This window comes from Choloepus didactylus, chromosome 2 (genome assembly GCF_015220235.1).
Source record: "Choloepus didactylus isolate mChoDid1 chromosome 2, mChoDid1.pri, whole genome shotgun sequence".
Classification (NCBI taxonomy): domain Eukaryota; kingdom Metazoa; phylum Chordata; class Mammalia; order Pilosa; family Megalonychidae; genus Choloepus; species Choloepus didactylus.
Window position 1 is genome coordinate 93160110 of NC_051308.1, and position 21470 is coordinate 93181579.

The following is a 21470-nucleotide window of genomic DNA, read 5'->3' on the forward strand; positions in this document are numbered from 1 at the left end:
AAAAAGAAAAGGATTTTTTATGTATAAAAAAATAAAATAAAAAGAAAAATAAAACTATCATACAATACAATATAATAGTAGGGTCAGACAACACCACCACTACCAAGAAACCCATATCCCTCCCTTATATCTCCCTCTCATACACATTTAGCTTTGGTATATTGCCTTTGTTACATTTAACAGAAGCATAGACTCCAGTTTGCTTTGATTATATTTTTCCCCCAAACCATCCCCTTTCCCACACTGTGCATGGTTGATATTCCTTTGTTCTCCCACATGCAGGAACTGTTTTGTATTTGTACATTTAGTCACAATCACTGACCACTCCAGTTTTTGCTAAGTTAAACAGTCCCAGTCTTTATCTTCCATCTTTACCTCAGGTGTCATTCATGCCCCTAGCCCACCTCTTTCAGCTTTACTCGTGGACATCTTTATTCAGTGTACTTACAATATTGTCCTACCATCACACAGTATTATGCTATCTATTTCTGGATCTATGCAATCAATCCTGCTGAACATTCTGTAGTCCTTCAGCATCAAATGCCCGATCTCTACCCTCTTTCTATCTCCTGGTAGCCTGTGTTATCAGCTTTTAACTCTCAAAGTTTGCTTGTTACTGTTAGTTCATATGGTGAGACCATTCGGTATTTGTCCTTCTGTTTTGGCTAACTTCACTCAACATAATGTCCTCAAGGTTCATCCATGTTATTATATGTTCCGTGTCTTTGTTCTGTCTTACAGCTGCATAATATTCCATCATGTGTGTACCACAGTTTGTTTATCCACTTGTCTGTTGATGAACATTTGGGCTGTTTCCATCTCTTTTGCCTTTGTTTTTAAAATATTTTTTGCTGGTTATGAAATTCTAGGTTGACAGATTTTTTTTTTCAGTACTATTAAGATATGGCTCTATTCTTTTTGCTTGCATTGTTTATGATAAGAAATCTGCCATATTTATCTTTGTTCCTCTGTAGATATGGTTCCTTTTGTCTGACTTCTTGTAAGAGATTCTCTTTATTACTGGTTTTGAGCAATTAGACGCAGTGTTGTAGTTTTATTTAGGATTCTAATGTTTGGAGGCCCTTTGAGCCTCTTGGATCTGTGATTTAAAGTTCCCACATCTGGAGAATTTTTAGCCACTACCTTTTCTGTTCCCTCTCTCCTTCTCTTTCAGTGACCACAGTGTCACATATATTAGGCAGCTTGTTATCCCACACAGCTCACTTACGCTACTGTTGTTTTCTTTAGTCTTTTTCCTCTTTGTTTTTCATTTTGTATAGTTTCCATTATTATCTCTTAAAATTCACCAATCTTTTCTTCTGCCATGTCCAATCTCCTGTTAATCCCATCCACTTAATTTTTCATCTCAAAACATTATAGTTTTCATCTCTAGAACTTCAGTTTGGTTCTCTTTTATATCTTCCATTTATCTCCTTAACATGTTTAATTTTTCCTCTAGCTTTTTTGAATAAATGGAATGCACTTGTGGTAACTGTTTTAATGTCCTTTTCTACCAATTCTAACATTGTGTCAGTTCTGGCTTGGTGTAGATTGAGTAATTTATTTTTTTTTCCATCATTATTGGTTGTACTTTCTCACCTCCTTGTATGCCTTGTAATTTTTTTATTAGACGGTGTATTTTGTGGATTTTAACTTTCTGGGTGCTCAGATTTTTTTGTATACCTCTATTTATACTTGATTTGTATACTGGGATGCAGGTAAATTACTGGGAACCTTTTGTTCAGTTTAGGTCTTGTTTTCAAGATTTGTTATGTTGGTTGAGAGCAGCATTTAGTCTAGAGCTAATTTTTCTCAACTACTTAAACAAGATCATTCTGACTGCTCTACCCAAAGCACTCTGAATTATGAGGTTTAACAGTCTGACTGGTGGAAGTAGGACTACTTGTGGCCTTGTATGAGTCCTAGGTATTGTTCCCTTTAGTAATTTTGAGTGGTTCTTTCCCTGGCCTTGGGTAATTTCCTCAGATGCATGCACTGATTAGTACTCTGCTGAATACTCAAGAGAGCACTCTTCAGATCTCTGGAGTTCTCTGTGCAGACATCTCCTTTTACGTGCTCTACCCTGTGAACTCTTTACACCGTGATCTCTCTGGACTGTCATCTCCATCTCTTCGACTCAGGAATTCATGACTCCATGTAGGTTTACTCTATCTGACTTGTGGCCTGGAAACTCTTTAAAGGTAGTAAACTGGGGCAATCATAGGATTCACTTCATTTGTTTCCCATCTCTCAGGGATCACTCTCCTTCACTGCATGATGTTCAGTGTCTTAAAAACTACTATTTTTATATTTTGTCCAGTTTTATTGGTTTCTGGTGGGAAAGTAAATGTGGTCCCAGTTACTCTTGTTACTTCTGGCCAAAAGCAGAAATCCCCATTGCATTTCTTAAGAGTTTTTAAGTCCAAGAACTAGGAGAAGTACTGTTAAGTGTTACGGTTTGGGGAAGTGAATGGAATTCAGCTGATGTTCTCAGTGGCTGTCATTATTCACAACTGCTCATAAATAAAAGTAGAATCAAAATGAATTAACTCATCTCTTCATTATATTTATTGATATGAACTTCAGTTAATGGCGGAGAAGACACATTGGTTGTAATACTATAATTGACATGATAAAACACCCTTTAAAATAGTGTATTAAACTTTGTTCAACCTGCAAATCTGTACTCATTACCATTCAATTTCCCATTCCCTTCCTCATCTCCAGCAACCCCAAACTTGCCAATTTAGCATGCACAAAGCCTTTTGGAGTATAGATTCCCATTAGAAAGAGAGACGCTAAGAATTTTCCATTTCATTTAGACTTTGAGTTACATGGGGTAGGACTCATTTTTATATTTGCAGGAAGGGAAAGAAGAGCTATGGGCTGATATATAAAAATCTCTGTGATTAAACTTCTAGGCTAGGCTTTGCGACCTAAAGGACTTTGTAATTAATAAAATGTAAGCAAAATAGCTAGAAGGAGCACTGGGAATGAAAGTATTTTAAGCAAAATGTAAAAGTGGTGGGGTCTCTGAGCTTCACTGACAGCTCTTGTCCTGGTTGCCTTCAATGTCCGGTCCCATTGGGTCAGGATGGCATTTCTGGCCCCATCCCACTTCCCTGGTCCCATGAGTCGAAACTGGTATGGGGTACAGGGGCCAAAGTACACCTCCAGAGCAAGCCGGGGATCTGTAAGAAAGAGCCATGGTATGTTAGGCTTGACTCCTATGAAAGAACTCAGCTCATCCATGTATGTGATGTAATCTGTCTGCAAAGTCTGGCTCTGACCAAACCTGAGGAAAGAAAAGAAAATATCTGGTAAGTGTCACGGTTGCCAAAAGAAGCACCATTTTCTTATCTTCTATCTCAGGAAAGTAATGTTTTAATCAGAACTTCCAGTAACACCACCCTTTCTCTCTTTTTTTCCACAACATTGAAATTATTGTTTGCTCTTTGGCTGAGAGTGAGCTTTTTCCTCTCCATCTTAATTTCCACCTCAGTTTGATGTAATTTTGGATTCTTGCCTCTGGCCATACTGCCTGGAGTGAACTGGGGACTCAAGGTGACAACTTAGTTTACTCTTTAACGTATGATTATTCTTTTTTATGGCCTTGCTTAGGAACTGCCCCAATGTTAGATTTTTTTTATATTGATGTGTTTAAAATTAGGTTTATGTTTGGTTTTAATTCTGCTGCAATTTATGACTATAAATTGTGTTTTTTCTAGTTGGAGTGTGGCCCCATTTGTTTTTACATACTCTGAATACAGCCTATCATTTAAGCAAAAATATTGGCATTTAAGGCTTGTTTTCTCCTCCTCTTTTTTTTCCTACTTGACCTCTTGTAGAAAGGATAGCAAGTAGAATGAGTTGTATGAATACTAGCACAGAGGAATGTCCACTTCACAGAGCTGTGAACTGGATGAGGTAGTGCAGGTGAGGTGTTGATTCTTCTCTAGGCTTAGAGCCAGTGATTACCTTGGGATATTCAATGAATGCCATGGTAGAGGCTTAAAAGTGGAAAGAAATTTCCTATATACTCATTGGTTCACCCAGTATGATCCATTATCTAATTAAACTTTCAACACATTTTGATACATAATTTGAAAAGGATTTACTTTCTTCAGAGTGATTAACATGAAAAAAGTACACTTTAATGTCTGATACCTAGTCATTTAAATGACTTTTTACCAATCCCATTTATGTTGTAATTGAAAACACATATTTGGATGAATCAGAAGTGGCTACTTTTTTAGTAGTAAATACTCCCAGATATTTAGTTAAAATGTCTCTGCATGTCTTTTCTGCAGAAAGACATGAAAGAATGAAAGGATTTGAAAACTTTACAAACAATACAGTATTTAATCCTCACAACAAGCCTATGAGGTGGCTGTTATTTTCACTGTCTTATGTATGATGAAAATGAATTTAAGTGACTTGCTTAAGTGTGTACAATCAGCTGAATGGCAGAGCTGGGATTCTAACCAAGGGGTCCCACTCCAGGTCAGCCTCCCCTTTTGCGACTTTCCAGAGTCCACTGCCAGCAGAGGAGCCTGTGTGAATCACAAAAAGAAACCCATTCCCCCCAGGCTAATGCAGCCCTGTGACAGTTACAGGGCTTGGCAGGTGGTGTGGTGACTGGACTTGTAATCCCATCTTGTCCCGGCCCCTTGGGCAGTGCACAAGTACAACTATTTGTGTGGGTCCTGTGGCCTCTCCTGTGTCTTATCTGAAAGCAATATTGGTTGTGTAGAAGTGTAATTATAGGGGATCCATGAAGCACTGCCTGTTTCCTACACGCTGTCCAACTTGCTAGCTTATGTCTGAATCCCACAATTAAAGATACATCTTTTTTTCTGATACTCCTTAAAGACTTGAAATTCCCTGGGGGAGGTAACAATCCATCAGTTATTTATGTTGTAGTGGGAAAGCATTTGAGAGATTCTTTCCTAAAAGCAACTTTTGATAGAGAACAAAGTATAGAAACACCCCAGCCTCCCGGTGTGCCTAATGGACAGGAATGTGGTGACCTCAAGGGAAGGAATGTTTGAGCAACAGGCAATTCAGTGAAGACCGAATGTGTTCAGCACTGGCTCTACTATCGAGAATAGTGCCATCAAGTACAAGAATAATTTATTGGTTGATTAATAGTAAGCTGAGTAATACTAGGATAGGTGAACTCAACTTAAGTCTTCATTTAGTTTTCTTATTATAGCAAACTAGATGCCACTGCTCATTTTTCGGATCACTTACTTGCTGGCAGACATGTGGCTGATGGGGAAGGAACTCTTGGGGAAAGCTCTAGAGCAGTTTCTGAACTATAGCACTATTGACATTTTGGACCAGATAATTTTTTTGTTGTGGGAGTCCTCCTCATGCATTGCAGGATATTTAGCAGCATCTCTGGTATGTTCCCACTAGTTGTGAAAACCAAAATTGTCTTTAGACATTGCCAAATCACTCCTTGAGAACCACTGCTGTAAGAGTTATACAGGAGAAATGTAATGACTGTTATTTGCCCATCTAATACTGCTTGATTATAGCAAGTGTTCCAAAAATAAGAACTTTGACTAGTGACAATATAATAGAATGCATTGTTTTTTTTACGTATGAAGGAGGATTTAGCAAGTATGATGTCTTACCACTTGAGTTTTAGCCCCATTTTCTCATTAATGTCATCCATCATTTCATTCACAGTTGGCAGTGTACATGAGTCTAGAAAAGAAATGAGAGAAATATTGAAAAAGACAAAGAAAACCAAAATATATCATGATACGATGAAACTCATTCAATATTTACAAACTATGTGTCTGAAAGTGTTTGTATCAAAAGGACTGTCACTGCCTTTAGTATCTTTAGTGGAAAAACTATTCACAGAAATGAAGACCTGGGAATGGCAAAGGTGGCCTGCAGTGAGATAACGACAGTGGAGAAGGTGGTAGCTTCAAGTCAGCAAGTCTCACATTTCCACAACATTTTCTCTTATGGTGGGTCTTATCCCCACCATACCACAGGTATACCTCAAGCATATAATAGCTTAACAGTTTCTTCATATTTCTTGTCTGCATCCACTTGTTAATTTTTTTCTCAAGAAATAATCTGGTAAAATAGTTCACTCTAAGGTACATGGCAAATGAAATGAAATAATAGAAGGGAGCATGGAATTTCAAGCATCATCCTGCAGCCAGAGCAAATGTTTTGAGGGGCAGCAGAAAATTTGAGTTTTCTGTAAATCTCACTATTTCAGTGGATGCCTCTTCTTGGTCATTGTTAACATTTTAGTGCAGCCTGGTAGTATCCTGTGGTCAGATATTTGCTGTAACTCCTACTAGAAAGTAAGCTCTATAGGGACATGAATTTTGATCTGTTTTGTTTGCTGCTGTATCCTAAGTGTGAAGATAGAGCCTGGTATGTAGTAGGTGCTTAATAAATATTGGCTGAATTAATGAATTAGTGATGACTGTGTTTCACGTAAATTTCTTGGGTTTATGAACCATATCCACTCTTTCCCATACAACTTTAGGCTCTTGGCACTGCAATGTCTTTCAAGAGAAAAAAGATAATGGAAGTATTTTACAGGGGAGCCCCTGTATCACACGAATGCTTTTTCTTATAAAAGATTTCATGGAAGGGATCATTTAAATAATGATCACTTGAAGTGCATATAAAATAGAAACTTATTTAATAACAACTTTCTTAAAGACATATGCACACACTCTATGATTCTGATATTTTTTTCATGGCATATAGCCTAAGTTTTTATAGACATTATATGCATATGAAAAAGAACATATAAAAGACTGAATGAAATTTGTCTTGGAGTTTAATATGTTAGATAAAGTATAACTATCTTGGTCAAAATTCTCAAGCCCTTGAATAAAAGGACACTTTCAGTATTAATGGTGATTAATATGACTGGAGTCATTTAAATCAATATGTTTGAGACATTGTCTTTTCCTGTGTGATCCTCATATTCCTGATTTCCTACAATAAGCATGCTTGTAGCCCCTGAAGACCATGGGGACTAGATTGGAGGAAGGGGGAGAAGAGTATCAACATACTAGGACTGGCCTGACATTGTTATTCTGACACAAGTTGGTACCAGTCAGGTTCCCAGAATGCCCCCCAAACCCACCAGGGCTGTTTCAACCTATGCACACTCAGCAGTGGGTCCTTGACATAGCAGTTACCCTACTGCTTTCCTTCTCTTGCTTAAAACATTGCAAAGTCCTCTCAATCCCCCCAGAAGAAGCCTAAGTTCTTTAACACAGCTTAAAAGGCCCTCATGCTCTGACCCTTTTCTCCATTTTTTGCCACTCCCTGCCTCTGCTTTATATTTCTTTACACCAAATGTTTCTGGTTCCTTGCCTACGCCACGGTTTTCTTCGTGTTGTTCTCGCTATATGGAATAACCCACTGCCCGACTCCCATCACCACTACACTGCTAACTTATTCTGGCATTCCTCACCTTCTCCCCCACCTTTTTAAGTTTTGTGAGGTCAAGGGGCATACATATCTTGTTCCACTTGGGTCCTTAGCACCTAGCACAGTGCTTGGCATATAGTTGGTGCTCAATAAATGTTCATTGATTAAATGACTGAAAGAGAATGGCCCACCTACTTGTAAATACTTTAGCAGCCAAGCGGGCCTGAAGGTCAACTGTGGGGATGGCAGACCCCAGGGACTGGACAAAGCCGATCACAGCCAAGGTGGGCTTCTCCATTTGTGGGGGGAAAATGCCTTTAAACAAGGTGACCTCGTTGTTTCTGCTTTTGATGATGGAATCATCCAGGAAGGGGTAGATGTAATGATAGCCTGTTGCGAAGATGACACTGTCGATGGCCTCAAACACAGTCCCATCCTCAAACACGGCTGAGGTGGCTGTGAACTCCTTCACACTGGGCTTGATGGACACGGTGCCACACAGGATGCGGGCTGGAAGCTCATCGTTGAACACAGGCTCTTTCCTCAGGGTGCTGTGGAGAAACAAGAGACAAAGGACCATGCTGTAAATGGTCCTGCAACAGCCTGAAGCAGTTAAACATCAGCAGAAGGCCACTGAACTATCTTCTCTTGTGGCAATTCCTTTCCTATTGCACGTAATAATTAAGAATTTCAGTCTGAGCTGCCCCTTTGCCCCCATGAAACTTGAGGATTCTCTCGTGGGTACTTACATATTAATGTAGGAGATTTGTCAAATAGATGAGAATAAAACAAATTCCTAGACATAAAAAAGTGGTTAAGAGTACAGACTCTGAAATCAGTTGGCCCAAATTTATATCCTAGCTCCATCTCTTACTAGCTATGACTTTTCTGTATCTGTTTGCCTGTCTGTAAAATGAGGATAATGATAGAATCCACCTCGTTAGGCTGTGGTGAGGATTAAATGAACAATTGTCTATCAATCACCTAAAACAGTGCTTGGCACATACAAGCACCATTTTTAAGGTGTCATGTGGAGAAATCTGACTTGCAGTGTTGGGTTGTTTTATTGCCATGCTTGGTGTCATTTCATCAGCTGTGGTCACAAAAGAAATTATAACAACTTTGACTATACTTAAGTTGTCAAAATTCCAGGAATGTTATTTTTCTTGGTGATGTACTTCATTTTGACTTGTTTTCTTCAGGGATTCTGGAATTTCTTCCAAGCATCTTAGGCACAAAGATACTTTGTAAATCTTGGGGGCTAATCTCTATTCTTCTCCACCTTTTGCCACCTCTACAACTCTATGGCCTCTCCTTTTACCTTAAAACGTGGCAAAATGTGGGTCACAACTTAACCTGTTTTTCTTCCTCCTTGACACTGCCTACCCCCACCTTCTCAACAGAGGGGAAAGTATCATCAACAAATCAACAAATGACTTAAGGGAGTTTGGAACCCTTTCAGAGGGGGAACTCAGTCCTTGGAATGAATGGATATTATGTTTTAATTGTCTAAACAGTAAAGCCAAGATAGAATTTGCAGTTAAACTCCTTCAAGACAAAAGCATGTTAACAGATAAGGCTTTGGAAATTTCCATTATGTTAAACGTAATTTTAAATGCATAAAATCAATGTTTTTTTTTTTTTTTTTTTTCTTTAGGAATATAGTAATCTTGAAGATTGGGTAGGATAAACTTTGGAATGAGGCTTTGGCTCCTAAACTTGACATTTGCTACTCAGATTCACCGCCCTCCTTTCCTTTTCCTTAACCTGTTTCTCTAAACTTTTTTTTTTGTTAGCATGACCCAAAGATTAAATTTTTTAGTGATTCCATTCTTTTCCTTACTGACTTAAATATTCATTTTTTCTATTGATACAGTTATTCTTCTACCTAGAAAGCTTTCCTAATTAGTCAGTGTTGGACCTTGTCTCTATAGAGAGGTAAATTAATAAATCATGTTAATTTTACAGTCTTTAACAGTTCTATGACTCTCCATTGCCTTACATGTTCCATGCCTCCTGACCAACTGGCAAAAATATCAACCCTTCAGGATTGGGGGAGGGTGTGTGTGTGTGTGTGTGTGTGTGTGTGTGTGTGTACACTTTTGTTTTGTGACTTCTTACTTGTAGAGACACGCTGATTATCATTACCTTATTAGCTGCTCCTTAGAAGTATATTAGAATATTTGTAAAGCTTTATAGGCTACAAAGAACTTTTTATGCTTTATCTTATCAAATATCGTAACAGTGCTGAGAAGCTGGTATTATTATTGCTAGCCCCGTTCACCCATGAGCATGGGAAAGATACTCCTCAAGAAAATAATTTGAGTTTGTTTAGACCATGGATGAATGGGTGATGTAAGCCTCAAAATTCCAGGCTATAGCTTGTAGCTGCCATAGTTGAATCCTTAATGGTAATAAGATGATTTAGCTGCTTGCTCCATTCCCATTTGGAGGCTATAGATATTTAGGTTCTTTATTACCCCTTTTACCCACTAGACTAATTGCAATAAGATTTCTACCCCATATATGGTCTCTGGATATACTGTGTCACCTGCACAGTCCTTAATTTAATCCCTCAAGCCTCAATGAGTCAATTAAAGCGATACCTGGAGAGAAAAGATTAGATTTAAACTAGTGCCATACTCTTTGGAATGATAAAATATGAATTATTTGTAGTACCCATTTAAAGGCATCAGGCCATAGTTCTCATGCTTAAACCATGTGTTCATCTTCTTGACATATAACCAGTCAGAGACAAGTGAAGGAAGGGCATTCCGGAGAAAGGATACATAGCGGGTAATATATACCATGTCCCAAGGATAGCCATCATCCCAAACCCGACTCATGACCCAGGAGCCACTTCTGGTGCTGATAATGACCTGGTGGAAAAAAAGCAGCATAGATTTTAATATCACTCCGTAAGAACTAAGCAACATGACACAATTCTGATGGGCACCTCCATATGTTTCCCTCAATATCTAGGCAGGAGCAATATCTAGCTGGGTCAAGATGACTAGTCCATAACTGAAACTAGGTAGAGGCAGGATGACTCCCTCTCACAGGAGAGGGTAGTGCACAGTTGTTGAAATCATTGCAACTATACATTTTGCAACAAGAGGGCTCTGCATTCAACTGTGATAGGCTTACTCCTCATGGATTCATTGACCAAGATGGCAGACCTGATGAGACAAGCCCATTCAGTGAGCCTCAGTGGTGATGGCTGGTGATAGTTGGTGGGTTGGGTGGAGGAAAGACAGCTAAATCACTAGCTGAAATTAGGTTGAGGATATGCCAAGGATGTAATTCTGCTCTCTGTTCCTGATCTCCTTTTCCAGTCCTCTTATACACTCACCCTAGGACCTTTGCTGGGTGTACCAAACCATGGCAGCTGGGTCAACCCTGACACAAACTCAGCTGCTTATCTATTTTACTATCTTTATGATAACTCAGGGGAGTTTTCCTTTTAAAAAATTCTTTAGATTTTATTTACAATCCATTTAAGATTTTATTGATTGAACACTTGTTTCCTTAAAAAGAAGTGCTTCTTAAGTGTCTACTGATTATGCATGACTCAGCTTGTAGTCCTTTGGGAAGCCTTCCTTGACTTCATCTAGGCTAAGTTAGACACTGATTGCCCAATATTGGCTGAGTACTGGCTGTTGAATGAATAAACAATGGTGAGAACCAAATCTTGTGTATCTTCCAGACCTTCAGAAAAGTCAGCACAGAACCTTTTGCATGATAGGTAATGAGGAATACTATTAAATAAAGAAAGGAAGAGCCTGAATAGCAATCAGACTACTGGAAGGTGATAAGAACACAAAATTAAAACAAAAAATACACATATGCACACAGTTGCATGCACACATACACTCATACACTCATACACTTACCCCTGGTTTCAGCAAAATATACTTTACTATCATGGAATGCATTACCTTGCTTCCTGTGGAGAATGTCTCAAGGCCTTCTTGATTTAAGGACATAGATACCAGTTGTATCTCTTATGGTATGACATGGTAAATACCATCCTCAGTGCCTAAGCAACTGATGTAGTAGAACAGCTGTACCATGGATTTGCTTCCCCAAACCTTTTAGATTATGTACCTGTGTAGCCAGATGACTGAGCTCAACAGCAATGTCACATCCTGAGTTCCCCAGGCCAATCACGAGGACCCTCTTCCCCTTGAAGGCTTCTGGGCCCTTATAATTCCGGCTGTGGAGGTAGTTGCCTTGAAATTTGTCTAGGCCTAAGTGGAACACAGGGAGGGGTTTGAGTTGATTTTCAGAAGAATTTATGAAGACTCACTTCTTTTTCACTTTTTAATTTTTTTAATTTTTTTTTTTTTTTTTACCTGCAATAAATTTAATCTAGCAGACTCATTGACCAAGATGGCAGATCTGGTGGAGACCAGCCCATTCAGTGAGCCTCAGTGGTGATGGGTGGTGATAGTTGGTGGGCTGGGTGGGGGAAGGATAGCTGAAACTAGGTTGAAGAGATGCAAAGGATTTCAGCTAATATCAGTGTTAATTTAAAAGAAAAGTTCCCTAGTTGAAATGTTTGTCTTGTCAGTGTTTTCTGACACTAAGATCTCAAATACTTACTTTTAGTATTTTTTTAAACTTAAATATGGGCATTTATATTTTGATGATAATAATAGCTAATATTTATTCAGTACTTAACTGTGGGCTGGGTGCTCTGTTAAATGTTTTAAAGGAACTGGTGGAATAATGAATTAAGTCCAGGTGGGCTGAACCTTTGAGTCCATATTCAGAGGCACTGAATATACTGATACTTAACATTAATGGTTTAATTTTCTATCCTCCCTGAATTTCTATTCTTTTTTTTATTTTATTTTTTTAATTCACCTTGGTCTGTGAACTTAATGCTGTGAGATTTGAGCTCTAATATCTTTGTGTAGACGTGTTCTTCAGCAAGGAAGGAAGGATGGGAAGGAGGGAAGAAGAAAGGAGAGGATGGTGTTTGTGTATTTGTTTTGCCACTTTGGGATGGTAATGGAGTGCACCACTACACACACACACACACACTCACGCAATCACTGAGATTTCTAAAGTAAATTTACAAATTGTGGATGTCAATGACATTAGAAAAATCAGGTTTCCCTTATAAATAACATAAGAAAATGTGACTCTCTTCAAACAATTTGGAAGCTGTTCTCTACTTTAAAACATGTAATTCTACTCAGAGACCCCATGTACAATAAGGATTTAATTTGAGTTACTTTCTTTAAAGGAAAAATCTGTGTCTCAGTCTAAGCTCTGACTTGAAGGTCTAATTATCTTAACATAAGCTTTAAAAAATTGAAATTTTGGGGACCTTAAGAATAATCATTATGAAGGCTCTATGGAAAAATCTGTTTAAACACTTGATATTTTTGTATAAATCCCCCAGATTATTATAAATTTTTCAAACTTACCAGGAAAGGAATCAGTTGGCAGATTGGGGTATACATGATGACCTGAACAAATCATTACAGCATCAAATATGGTAGATTCCTGCTTCCCATCCTTTTCAGTAACAATTTCCCACTGGCCAGTGACTGAGAAGGAGGGACATTTCTTTACACTGGAAACCAGGGTCTTAAAGAAAACCAGAAACAAAATCCTTCCATTTACCATTCTATGTTTTTTTTTTTCTTGCAGTGTTTATGCGAGGAAATAATTGCTATCAGCTCTCCTGGTCATTGAGATATGTATAAGACGCCATTAAAATGGTATTCACAGTGAATTTTCAGTGGGTCTTCAAATCTCATGAAGAAAATTACTCACTTTCACTGGAGTATATTTATTTTTTGACATCTAGTCACCTGATTTAGGGTAAATAACACTGCATGTTCTAGTGAAAAAGGTCATGTAACAAATCCGTGTCATTTGCCTACCTCCAACCTTCACTGACATCCACGGCTTCTTCCTTCTCTGACTTTACCTTCTATCTACTCAACAGATATGGGAATTTCTGAGTTCAATCCTTGGTCTGCATAGATGCTCTCCTTTGTAAATAGTAGCCACTGCCATAGTGAGTATATGACTGTTCTCCTGATTGCACACAGCCTTGGTCTCCCTTCTACTATTCAGTACTGCTTGACTTTTCCTCATGCTTTCTCAAATATAATGTATTTGTGATTTTTTAAAAAACTTACTAGTTAATCATCTTTTAATTTTAATTTTCTAGTAAATCAAAATATTTTAATTTTGTATTAAAGTATGATTTAGTCACTTTTCCCCTAAACTAGCTTTTGACTTTCACATTTCTCTTAAAGATGGCAGGAACCTCAGTCACCTACCTTCAGACCCACAATTTTTTTTTTTTTTGCAGATTTTATTGAGATATATTCATTTATCATATATTCCATCCAAATTATACATTCTACATCTCACATATCATCACACTCACTTTTAGACCATTTTCATTACTCCAAAAAGAAAATTATCAGATAGACACAAAAAAAGAAAACCCAATACACCCCATATCTCTTATCTCCCTCTATTATTGACCCCTAGTATTGGTGTAGTACACCAGTTACTGTTGTTAAAAGAATTTTAAGGTGTTGCTGTTAACTATAATCCATAGCTTGCAATAGGTATTTTTCCCCAACATACCACTCTATTATTTATTCTTTGTACCAGTGTCATATATTTGTACCAGTTCATGCAAGTACTTATTTAAATTTGTAGTGTTAATCAGTGACATACAAGACTCTAAACAACCCCTTTCAACCCAGATCACCTATAATACAGCACCATTCCTTATATTCCCACTAATGAGCTACCCTTGTCCCATACCTATTCCCGAATATTTAAGTGCAACCTTGTTATACATTCTGAACATATTAGGTTACCACTCCCCCTTCTCTAACTTCTGTCTATTTCTAGGTATCCTATATTCAACATTTCAAGACTGAGTTTGCATACTCTTGTTAGTCAAAATGTGTTTTGACTGTTATTCCTCCGTCCTTACCTTATGCCTGAACAGCATTTCTCTCAGGAACTCACTATCTCTCTCTTTCTGTCCACGATGTGCCTTGGTTTAGGTCCTTATTGCTCCATTGCCAGGACTGCTGCAAAGGACTTATATCTAGCTATTTCCAGCTTCTGGTTTCCTAAGAGCCATTCTTCATGCAACTTGTCAGATCAATTTTTCTAAAATGCCATGTTGATCCTGTGCCCCCTGCTCAAAGTTATTTCTGTTACCTTATAGCCTATGGGATTTATTCCACATTTCCAACACTACAATTCAAAACTCACACAATTTTGTTCAAATATACTGCTCTGGCCTTATTTTCTGATACTCCCACAAATGTTTCTAGGACAGAGATTGCTAATTGCTTCCCCAATATCCATCCTCCCTTTCTTCCTTACTTATCAGAACGCTGATTTTATTTGAAGTGGCAATGTGCTCAGGAAAGAAATACATTCCCAGGTTCCTGTGAAACTAGAGTGGCCTATGAAATAAAAGCAGATGTTGTTGGGTAGGCTTTCCAGGAGAGTTTGTGAAAGGGATCGATTCAGCTGGGAAGCTGTCCTTTGGCCCCTCATCCCTTTCTCTTTGTTCTTTCCTAGAAGGTGGTTGTGATGGCTGAAGCTCCAGCAACTCCCTTGGACCATGAGGCAAACTTGAAGATGTAATCTTCATACTAAGAAGGGCAAAGCTGAATTCCTGCTGACTGTGGTGCCACCACATCAACGCTGGGTGTTGCCACCCTGGACTTCTTTCACAGGATTACAAAATAACCCTTTATCTTTTTAAAGTCGCATATACTGGCTTCCTGACATACACAGTCAGATCTAATCCTGGCTGAGATACTTCTTTTCTTGTCAACTTGGTTTACTCACTGTTCCCCAAACCCACAGGGCTTTTTTCCACCTCTATAATTTTACTCATTCCATTCACTTATCTAAAACACCCACCAAGTACAATTCAAATTTTACGTCCTCTAGAAAATGAGTTCTGTCTGATGATTTCCTCATGATTCATTATATCTATAAAACATAGAGTTCTTTTTTTAAAAAAACATTTTCCTCTCTTTTGCTTTAAATTTTTACTTACATTTTATAATGTTACTTAAGCCTTATGTATTTATTTTGATCTCCAATTAGATTATAAGCTTCCTGAGGGCTGAGTCATAGACTTCTGTTTGACAGACAGCACATAGCACAAAGCTTAGCATACAGAAGAAATTCCATTTATACTTGTTGATATTACTATCATAAATTGCAATAATGACAATTGGAAAAATTTATTTCAACTATGCTTTTGGAATAATTCCAGGCAATTATGTAAATATAATTTCAATTCATAATTTTCTGATTGTTTTTCTCACTAGGCATATATGTTCTACATTCAAGATAATGAATTGAGGTTAAGAGTTCCAATCTAATGAAAGCATTATTGTTATTTAAGAAACAACACCTCTACACCATAACTGCTAAGGTTCCTTAGGGGAAAATCTAATGAACTAAATGGGTGAATGATAGATATGATGGCTATATTCAGGCAATGGCAGAATTTCTAACAAATGCCATATTTTTTTGAACTATAACTTACCGACATTAAACTCACAGAAGTTTAAATCTGGACAAAAGAATCTGGGGTTGCTTCTAAAACATCAGAACATGTGGGTGGGAAGTGTACTATGATGGTATAGCTGTCTCTGACATTTTCTATGGTATTTTAAAAGCTCTTAGAGACTAGCGGTTAAAAAAAAAATGCATGAATTCTTTATAATCTGAACCAACATTTGATTGGTGAGGTGTCCAAACATTTGGCTCTGATTTCTGTTACACAGTGCGGTTGCCATACCTCTCCTCTAGCCCATGCACATATTTATATCAACAGCAAAATTATGAGGAGCTTACCTCAAACTGTATGTATCTTAGAAGATTCTTCTTTTGAGCAAATGTCTTTATGTATTCCTGGATCTTGCTGTGGTGCATAAAGTTAGGATAATCATCAGGGTGAGGGAAGTCTGGAAAGCACATCATTTCTTTGGAAGAGTTGGTGAATACAGACTGGTAAATACTGGCTTTGCCTTCTTCTGCATGGTCCTAGGAGGGGTAACAAAGCTTAAAAAGGAAGCTGAGAATGATGGTCCCCTCAGTGAACGTTTAATTCTCAGTTGGCTGAAACGGTTTTAATATTTAAAAAATACCATGAAAAAACTTAAAAGCTGTCTGCAAAACAGAGAATGGAAAGCCCTTCACATAGCACCTGGCACAGACCTGAAACTCTTCTTTCTACCTCGGTCTTCTTACTCTAGTTTCCCCAGTATGGGCTCTGTCTTTATGGTCAGTTAGATTTTTTTTCTTTCTTTTTCCTGTCACTGACACTGGTTTTGACCCAATACTCAATAAAATGGTCAATAAAAAATGCAATAAAATGGTCTGATGAAGGCTGCGACTCTGAGTGCACTTGAATGGCTATATGCAGTTCAGCGAACCATCCAGTGGCCAGATAGTCCTGCACTGAATTGGTTTCCCAATTTGGGTGTAATCAGAATCACCTGGAGGGTCCCTTAGACCATAGATTCCTGGACCTCATCCCCAGAATATCTGTCTCAGTAGGTCTGCAGAGGTGGCATCTGAGTAATTGCCTTTCTAACAAGTTCCAGGAGATGCTGACGCTGCTGGTCCTGGGAACACACTTTGAGAACCATTACTCTATTGTAAATGAATTATTCTGTACTTGGGAAGTTCCTTAACTCAAAGTTAGTGGTATTTACTCATCAAAGAAATGCAGGAAACCAGAGGCCTTAGAACATGTGTTAAATCTTGGCACTTCATTTTAAAACTGCTATGGAATTGAAAAGTGGCTTCTTTTTGAGAAGCAGTTGAAGTCTGAATTGAAAATAAACATTTCCTCTCTGTTGCAAGGACAGGATAAACATGCACACAATGTGCTGCCCTGAAAATACATGTAAAAGCTGGGGGCCTCTGCTTCCCCAAGTCCTGAAAGAGCGCTTGTGAAATGGAGAAAAAGGATGGAATGTCACGCTGCTGGGTTCAATACAACTATCTCCCTCCCACACTAAATGATCTCTGGAAGATGGAGACAAAAGTCCTGGAAAGGATTAAGAAGATTGTGTCCCTGGGTGACTGCCCAAGGCTTTGTTCTTTCCCCTCGAGCTGAAAATAAAACCACCTCTACTCATGGTTGCTGCATTTGTCATAAAAAGCTACTCTCAGGGGTTTTACTTTTTTTTTTAAGCTTCTCTTTAAATTTTCTGCTGAGGTCAGAAAAGGGGTGTGAAGGCTCACCCTGGGCAGATTCTCACCCGTGATCCTTTCCTGGTCACTCACAGCCCATATTTTCTGCTGATGGTTGTAAGAAGTGGGAAGGAGGCTTCTCAGTTGCTCACTGAAGGGAGGGAGGCTGAGTTGTGGGCTGGGGACTGGTTAAAAAATGTGAGTCTGCCCCAGGAAACGGAGTTGATAAGACCTTGGATTCCTTCCATCTTTAATGAATCTCTGTTCTTTAGCCTCTTTGTCCCCAGCAGTCATAACATGAGGAGAGAGAAGTACATATCTTATAGTCCCTTGGAATTTTCCCTAAAAGGCTGTTCTCCAAGCAAAGGGAAACAAACGTGTCACATAACCAAAGACAATTGTGCCAGAGAGTTCATATTTAAATTATTTCAATATGTGGGATGGTTGGAGTATGCAAGGAGGAAATTAAACTCAGGCTCTGCCTCTGGCTGAGACAGCCTGTGCTAGAACAAGAGACCCAAGCAGCTGAGGGCGTGTTCTCACCGTCTGTCTTAGAAGATAACTGTGTTCATCTTTCATCTTCACCACTAGAACATAAGCAACTTGAGGGCAAGGTCAGAGGCTAATTCAAGAATGTTGTGCATGCATTTTATCAGTCTGCTTTTACTCTTTCACATTTCATCTCTGCTTATCAGTCCCATTTCTGCTTGTCTGAATATCAACGCTAAGGTCCAGCTCAAAAGTTGCCTCCTTCATTGTGTCTGTCTTGGCTCTTGATCCCTGTTGCTTCTGCTCTAGCTCCCAGTTGTCTTTACTTCCCTAATCACATATTCACTTACATTATAGTTATTCTAATATTGTTTTACTTCTGCTTTTAAAAAGTAAGCAGCTTGCTGTACCTTTCATATGCAGCTGTGTTTAACATACTTCTCTATACATAATGTACTCGATAGGTATTTGTTGAATGAATACATAAATGAATGAGTGGAAAAGAAGTCCAAATAGTCCTGGCTCCAAATTTTCCCCCTTTGGAATCAAAATGATACTGACCTATTGTATATGGCTTATTAGAGCAGCAATCTTTTGAAGACATTAAGCCCTATATAGGAGTATATGAAACTTAAAATATGCTCACATTCGCCTGCTAGTGTTTCAACATCATTTGGTGTTCATTTCTCAGAAAAAAAAACACAGCAAAAAGTTCAGAGCTATCAGGTTTCTCTCTTCTGGAACACCTTCTGCTTAATAGAAACTTGTAAGAGGAAAACTTATATAACATAGTTTGCAAAAATTCCTCTCTGAGTGTACATTCTGCCAAGTACATTTTTTAGAAAAGAAGGAAGAATGGGGATGTGTGGAGAGGGCTGAAGTTTGGAGTTCTTTATGTGTCCCCATGCCCACTGGACCTTTGGGTAGAATTCTGCTTATATACAATGACCTTATGTAAAATGGACATTCCCTCTTTGGATAACCCAGGGTCCAATTTTGCATCTTATCTACTGCCATCTACTGCTTCTCTAAGTAAACTTTCTTATCTGGCTACTCTAGTTAACTCATGGATCCCTGGTCACACCATGTTCACTGCCTTCTCTGTGTCTTTCTTAGATTGCTGCTCACCCAGGCCTGGAAACCTCACCCACTGGGCCACCTGATACTGCCATACTGTTTGTGACTGCACAAATCCGTGGGGTGCCATTCACAAACAATGATGGAAGTCGCACTCTCTGGAATTGTGTCACCCAGTGGTCCTGCCTCCTCCTCCACTTTCTCTGTCTAGGGATATCATTTAAGGCTTGGTTAAGTGTGCTCCCTGAAGGAAGAAGGATGTTTCCTTTGACCTACTACACCTTCACTCAAACCTCCTCTAAAATCTCAAGGAACTTCTCATCCACACCATTGAGTCAACAGTCACCAGGGGCTACCTTGTTGTTGTAAAGTTCTATAATCTCTTCTCTGAAATTCTGGGGGCCAGATGTACTTTTGGATTTGCACATTTTTGAATTTTGCTCCATAACAATCCTAGTAAGATCTGGGGCAGCTCCCTATAAGCAAATTCAATAAATTTCTACAGGAAAGCATTAAGTGGAACAAATAAAGACTACAAATAACCTTATGTTGATTCCACTCATGTTTTGAGAGAGTTTCCTGTTGAATGAGTTTTGCTCATTTGCTATCAAAGGATTATGGGCCTATATTATGTCTTGTTTCACCAAATATAGTGAAAACCATTTATGCAGAGTGATGTGTCACATATTTTTCATCCCAGTACTGCCAGACTGGGTGCTCAGGCAAGTGTTTAATTGTTGCCAATATAAAGATGAATTAGTCTAAACTAGTCACATCTCCCTGAACCAGAAATGTAAATGAAAACCGAAATCTTAAAAAAAAAAAAAACTCTTGGTTACACCCTAATGGAAAAAAATATAATGATTTTGTATCTCATGTAATATTTTTAGGGTTACAGGACCAAAATATTAAAAAAAATTGTATTCTTGAGATGAATACAAAAGTGTTGTAATTCAGTGCTGAAACATGGTCAGAGCAAAGTGTTGTTGCAGGTTGGGCAAAACTGAGACCAGGACAGAATATGATTACAAAATGAATTATGTGGATATGATGTTTTCAAGCCAAATATGCAACTTCTATACCCAGCCACAACAGATGGAAATTTTAGATAGAAAGGCTAGATGTTTCCAAAAACCTGGCTTTTTGAATTTTAAAAAATTTGTGTTTATAATGAATATATTTCCAGATTATGTTATTTCTACAATAATGGGCCTGAATGGCAAAGACTATCATATTGCTCTCTTGATTTGTCATCATACCTGGAATGAGAAACTATTCAATAATCAAACACACACAATAAACATTTATAATACCACCATCTGCCCAATAGACATGAATTAATTATAAAATCATATCTTGTTAGAGTTGAAAGGCACATTAGAGGACTCTCAATTTCTAACCTCTGCATTTGACAAATGAGCATTGAGGTCCAGAAAGAGAAAGTGACTTGTCTAAAATCTACCTGCCTAGAAAACATGAGATGAGACTAGAATTCAGGACTTCCGATCTCAGGCCAGAGTTTCCTACCATATTCTTATGACTTAAGAGCTGTGTCCAGATAGAATCTTTTCAATTACATGGCAAAGCATTCGTAAGTTTTGACTAATTATGGACGTTAACACCCTTTGACAGCCTGAACACTCTGCAGGTGACAATGTTTAATGAGCTGGAGAAGCCCTTTTCAGGAGAAGCTCTGCTGATGCAAAATAGCCTTGAGGGATTACTCATTAGTATGATAGGAGAGGCACAATCTTACCTTCCATATCTGGAGTTTTGTGACCTGCCCTTTAAGTCTGGAATTAGAACTGATTGGATTGGATTTGCAGTGGCACCCATCTCCCTTCTGTTGCTGTCCCAAAGATGCACCACTCACCGAGAATTTCCACAGGCCTCCAATATCATTGCTCCTTTCAAAGCAGGTGGGCTCCAGCCCCTCTTCCAAACAGCACCGTATAGAGGCCAAGCCGCTGATGCCAGCTCCAATGATGGCCACTCTCTTCCCCATGGTCACCTGAAGGAGGCCTGCAGAGAACTTCAGAAGAGTGTCCCTTGATACGCAGGGTTTTCAGCAGAAATAACCAGCTGAGGTTTATGTAGCAGGATCCTCACCTAAACACAAGAAAACACAGTTTATGTTCATTAACTTTATGACTTTTGCTCTAAGAAGATACTAAAACAGTTTTCTTCTGATTATTCGAGATACCCAAAATAGCAGTCAGTGAATGCTAGAGCAGGAAGAACCTCAAATATTATTA

General features: G+C 38.5%; 1 protein-coding gene across 1 annotated transcript in view; it reads right to left on the bottom strand.

Moving 5' to 3' along the window:
- Window positions 1–2541: 2541 nt before the first annotated feature.
- The window catches only part of LOC119526358 (putative dimethylaniline monooxygenase [N-oxide-forming] 6), a 39254-nt gene continuing 20325 nt past the window's right edge, over window positions 2542–21470 (bottom strand). The window contains exons 2-9 of the mRNA XM_037825369.1: window positions 21089–21324; window positions 16303–16491; window positions 12864–13026; window positions 11533–11675; window positions 10105–10304; window positions 7621–7976; window positions 5643–5715; window positions 2542–3295 (exon numbers count right to left, since the gene is read on the bottom strand). Of these exons, the coding sequence (XP_037681297.1) occupies window positions 2953–3295; window positions 5643–5715; window positions 7621–7976; window positions 10105–10304; window positions 11533–11675; window positions 12864–13026; window positions 16303–16491; window positions 21089–21220 (1599 nt within the window). The 5' untranslated portion in view covers window positions 21221–21324 and the 3' untranslated portion in view covers window positions 2542–2952. The remainder of the gene's footprint in view (window positions 3296–5642; window positions 5716–7620; window positions 7977–10104; window positions 10305–11532; window positions 11676–12863; window positions 13027–16302; window positions 16492–21088; window positions 21325–21470) is intronic.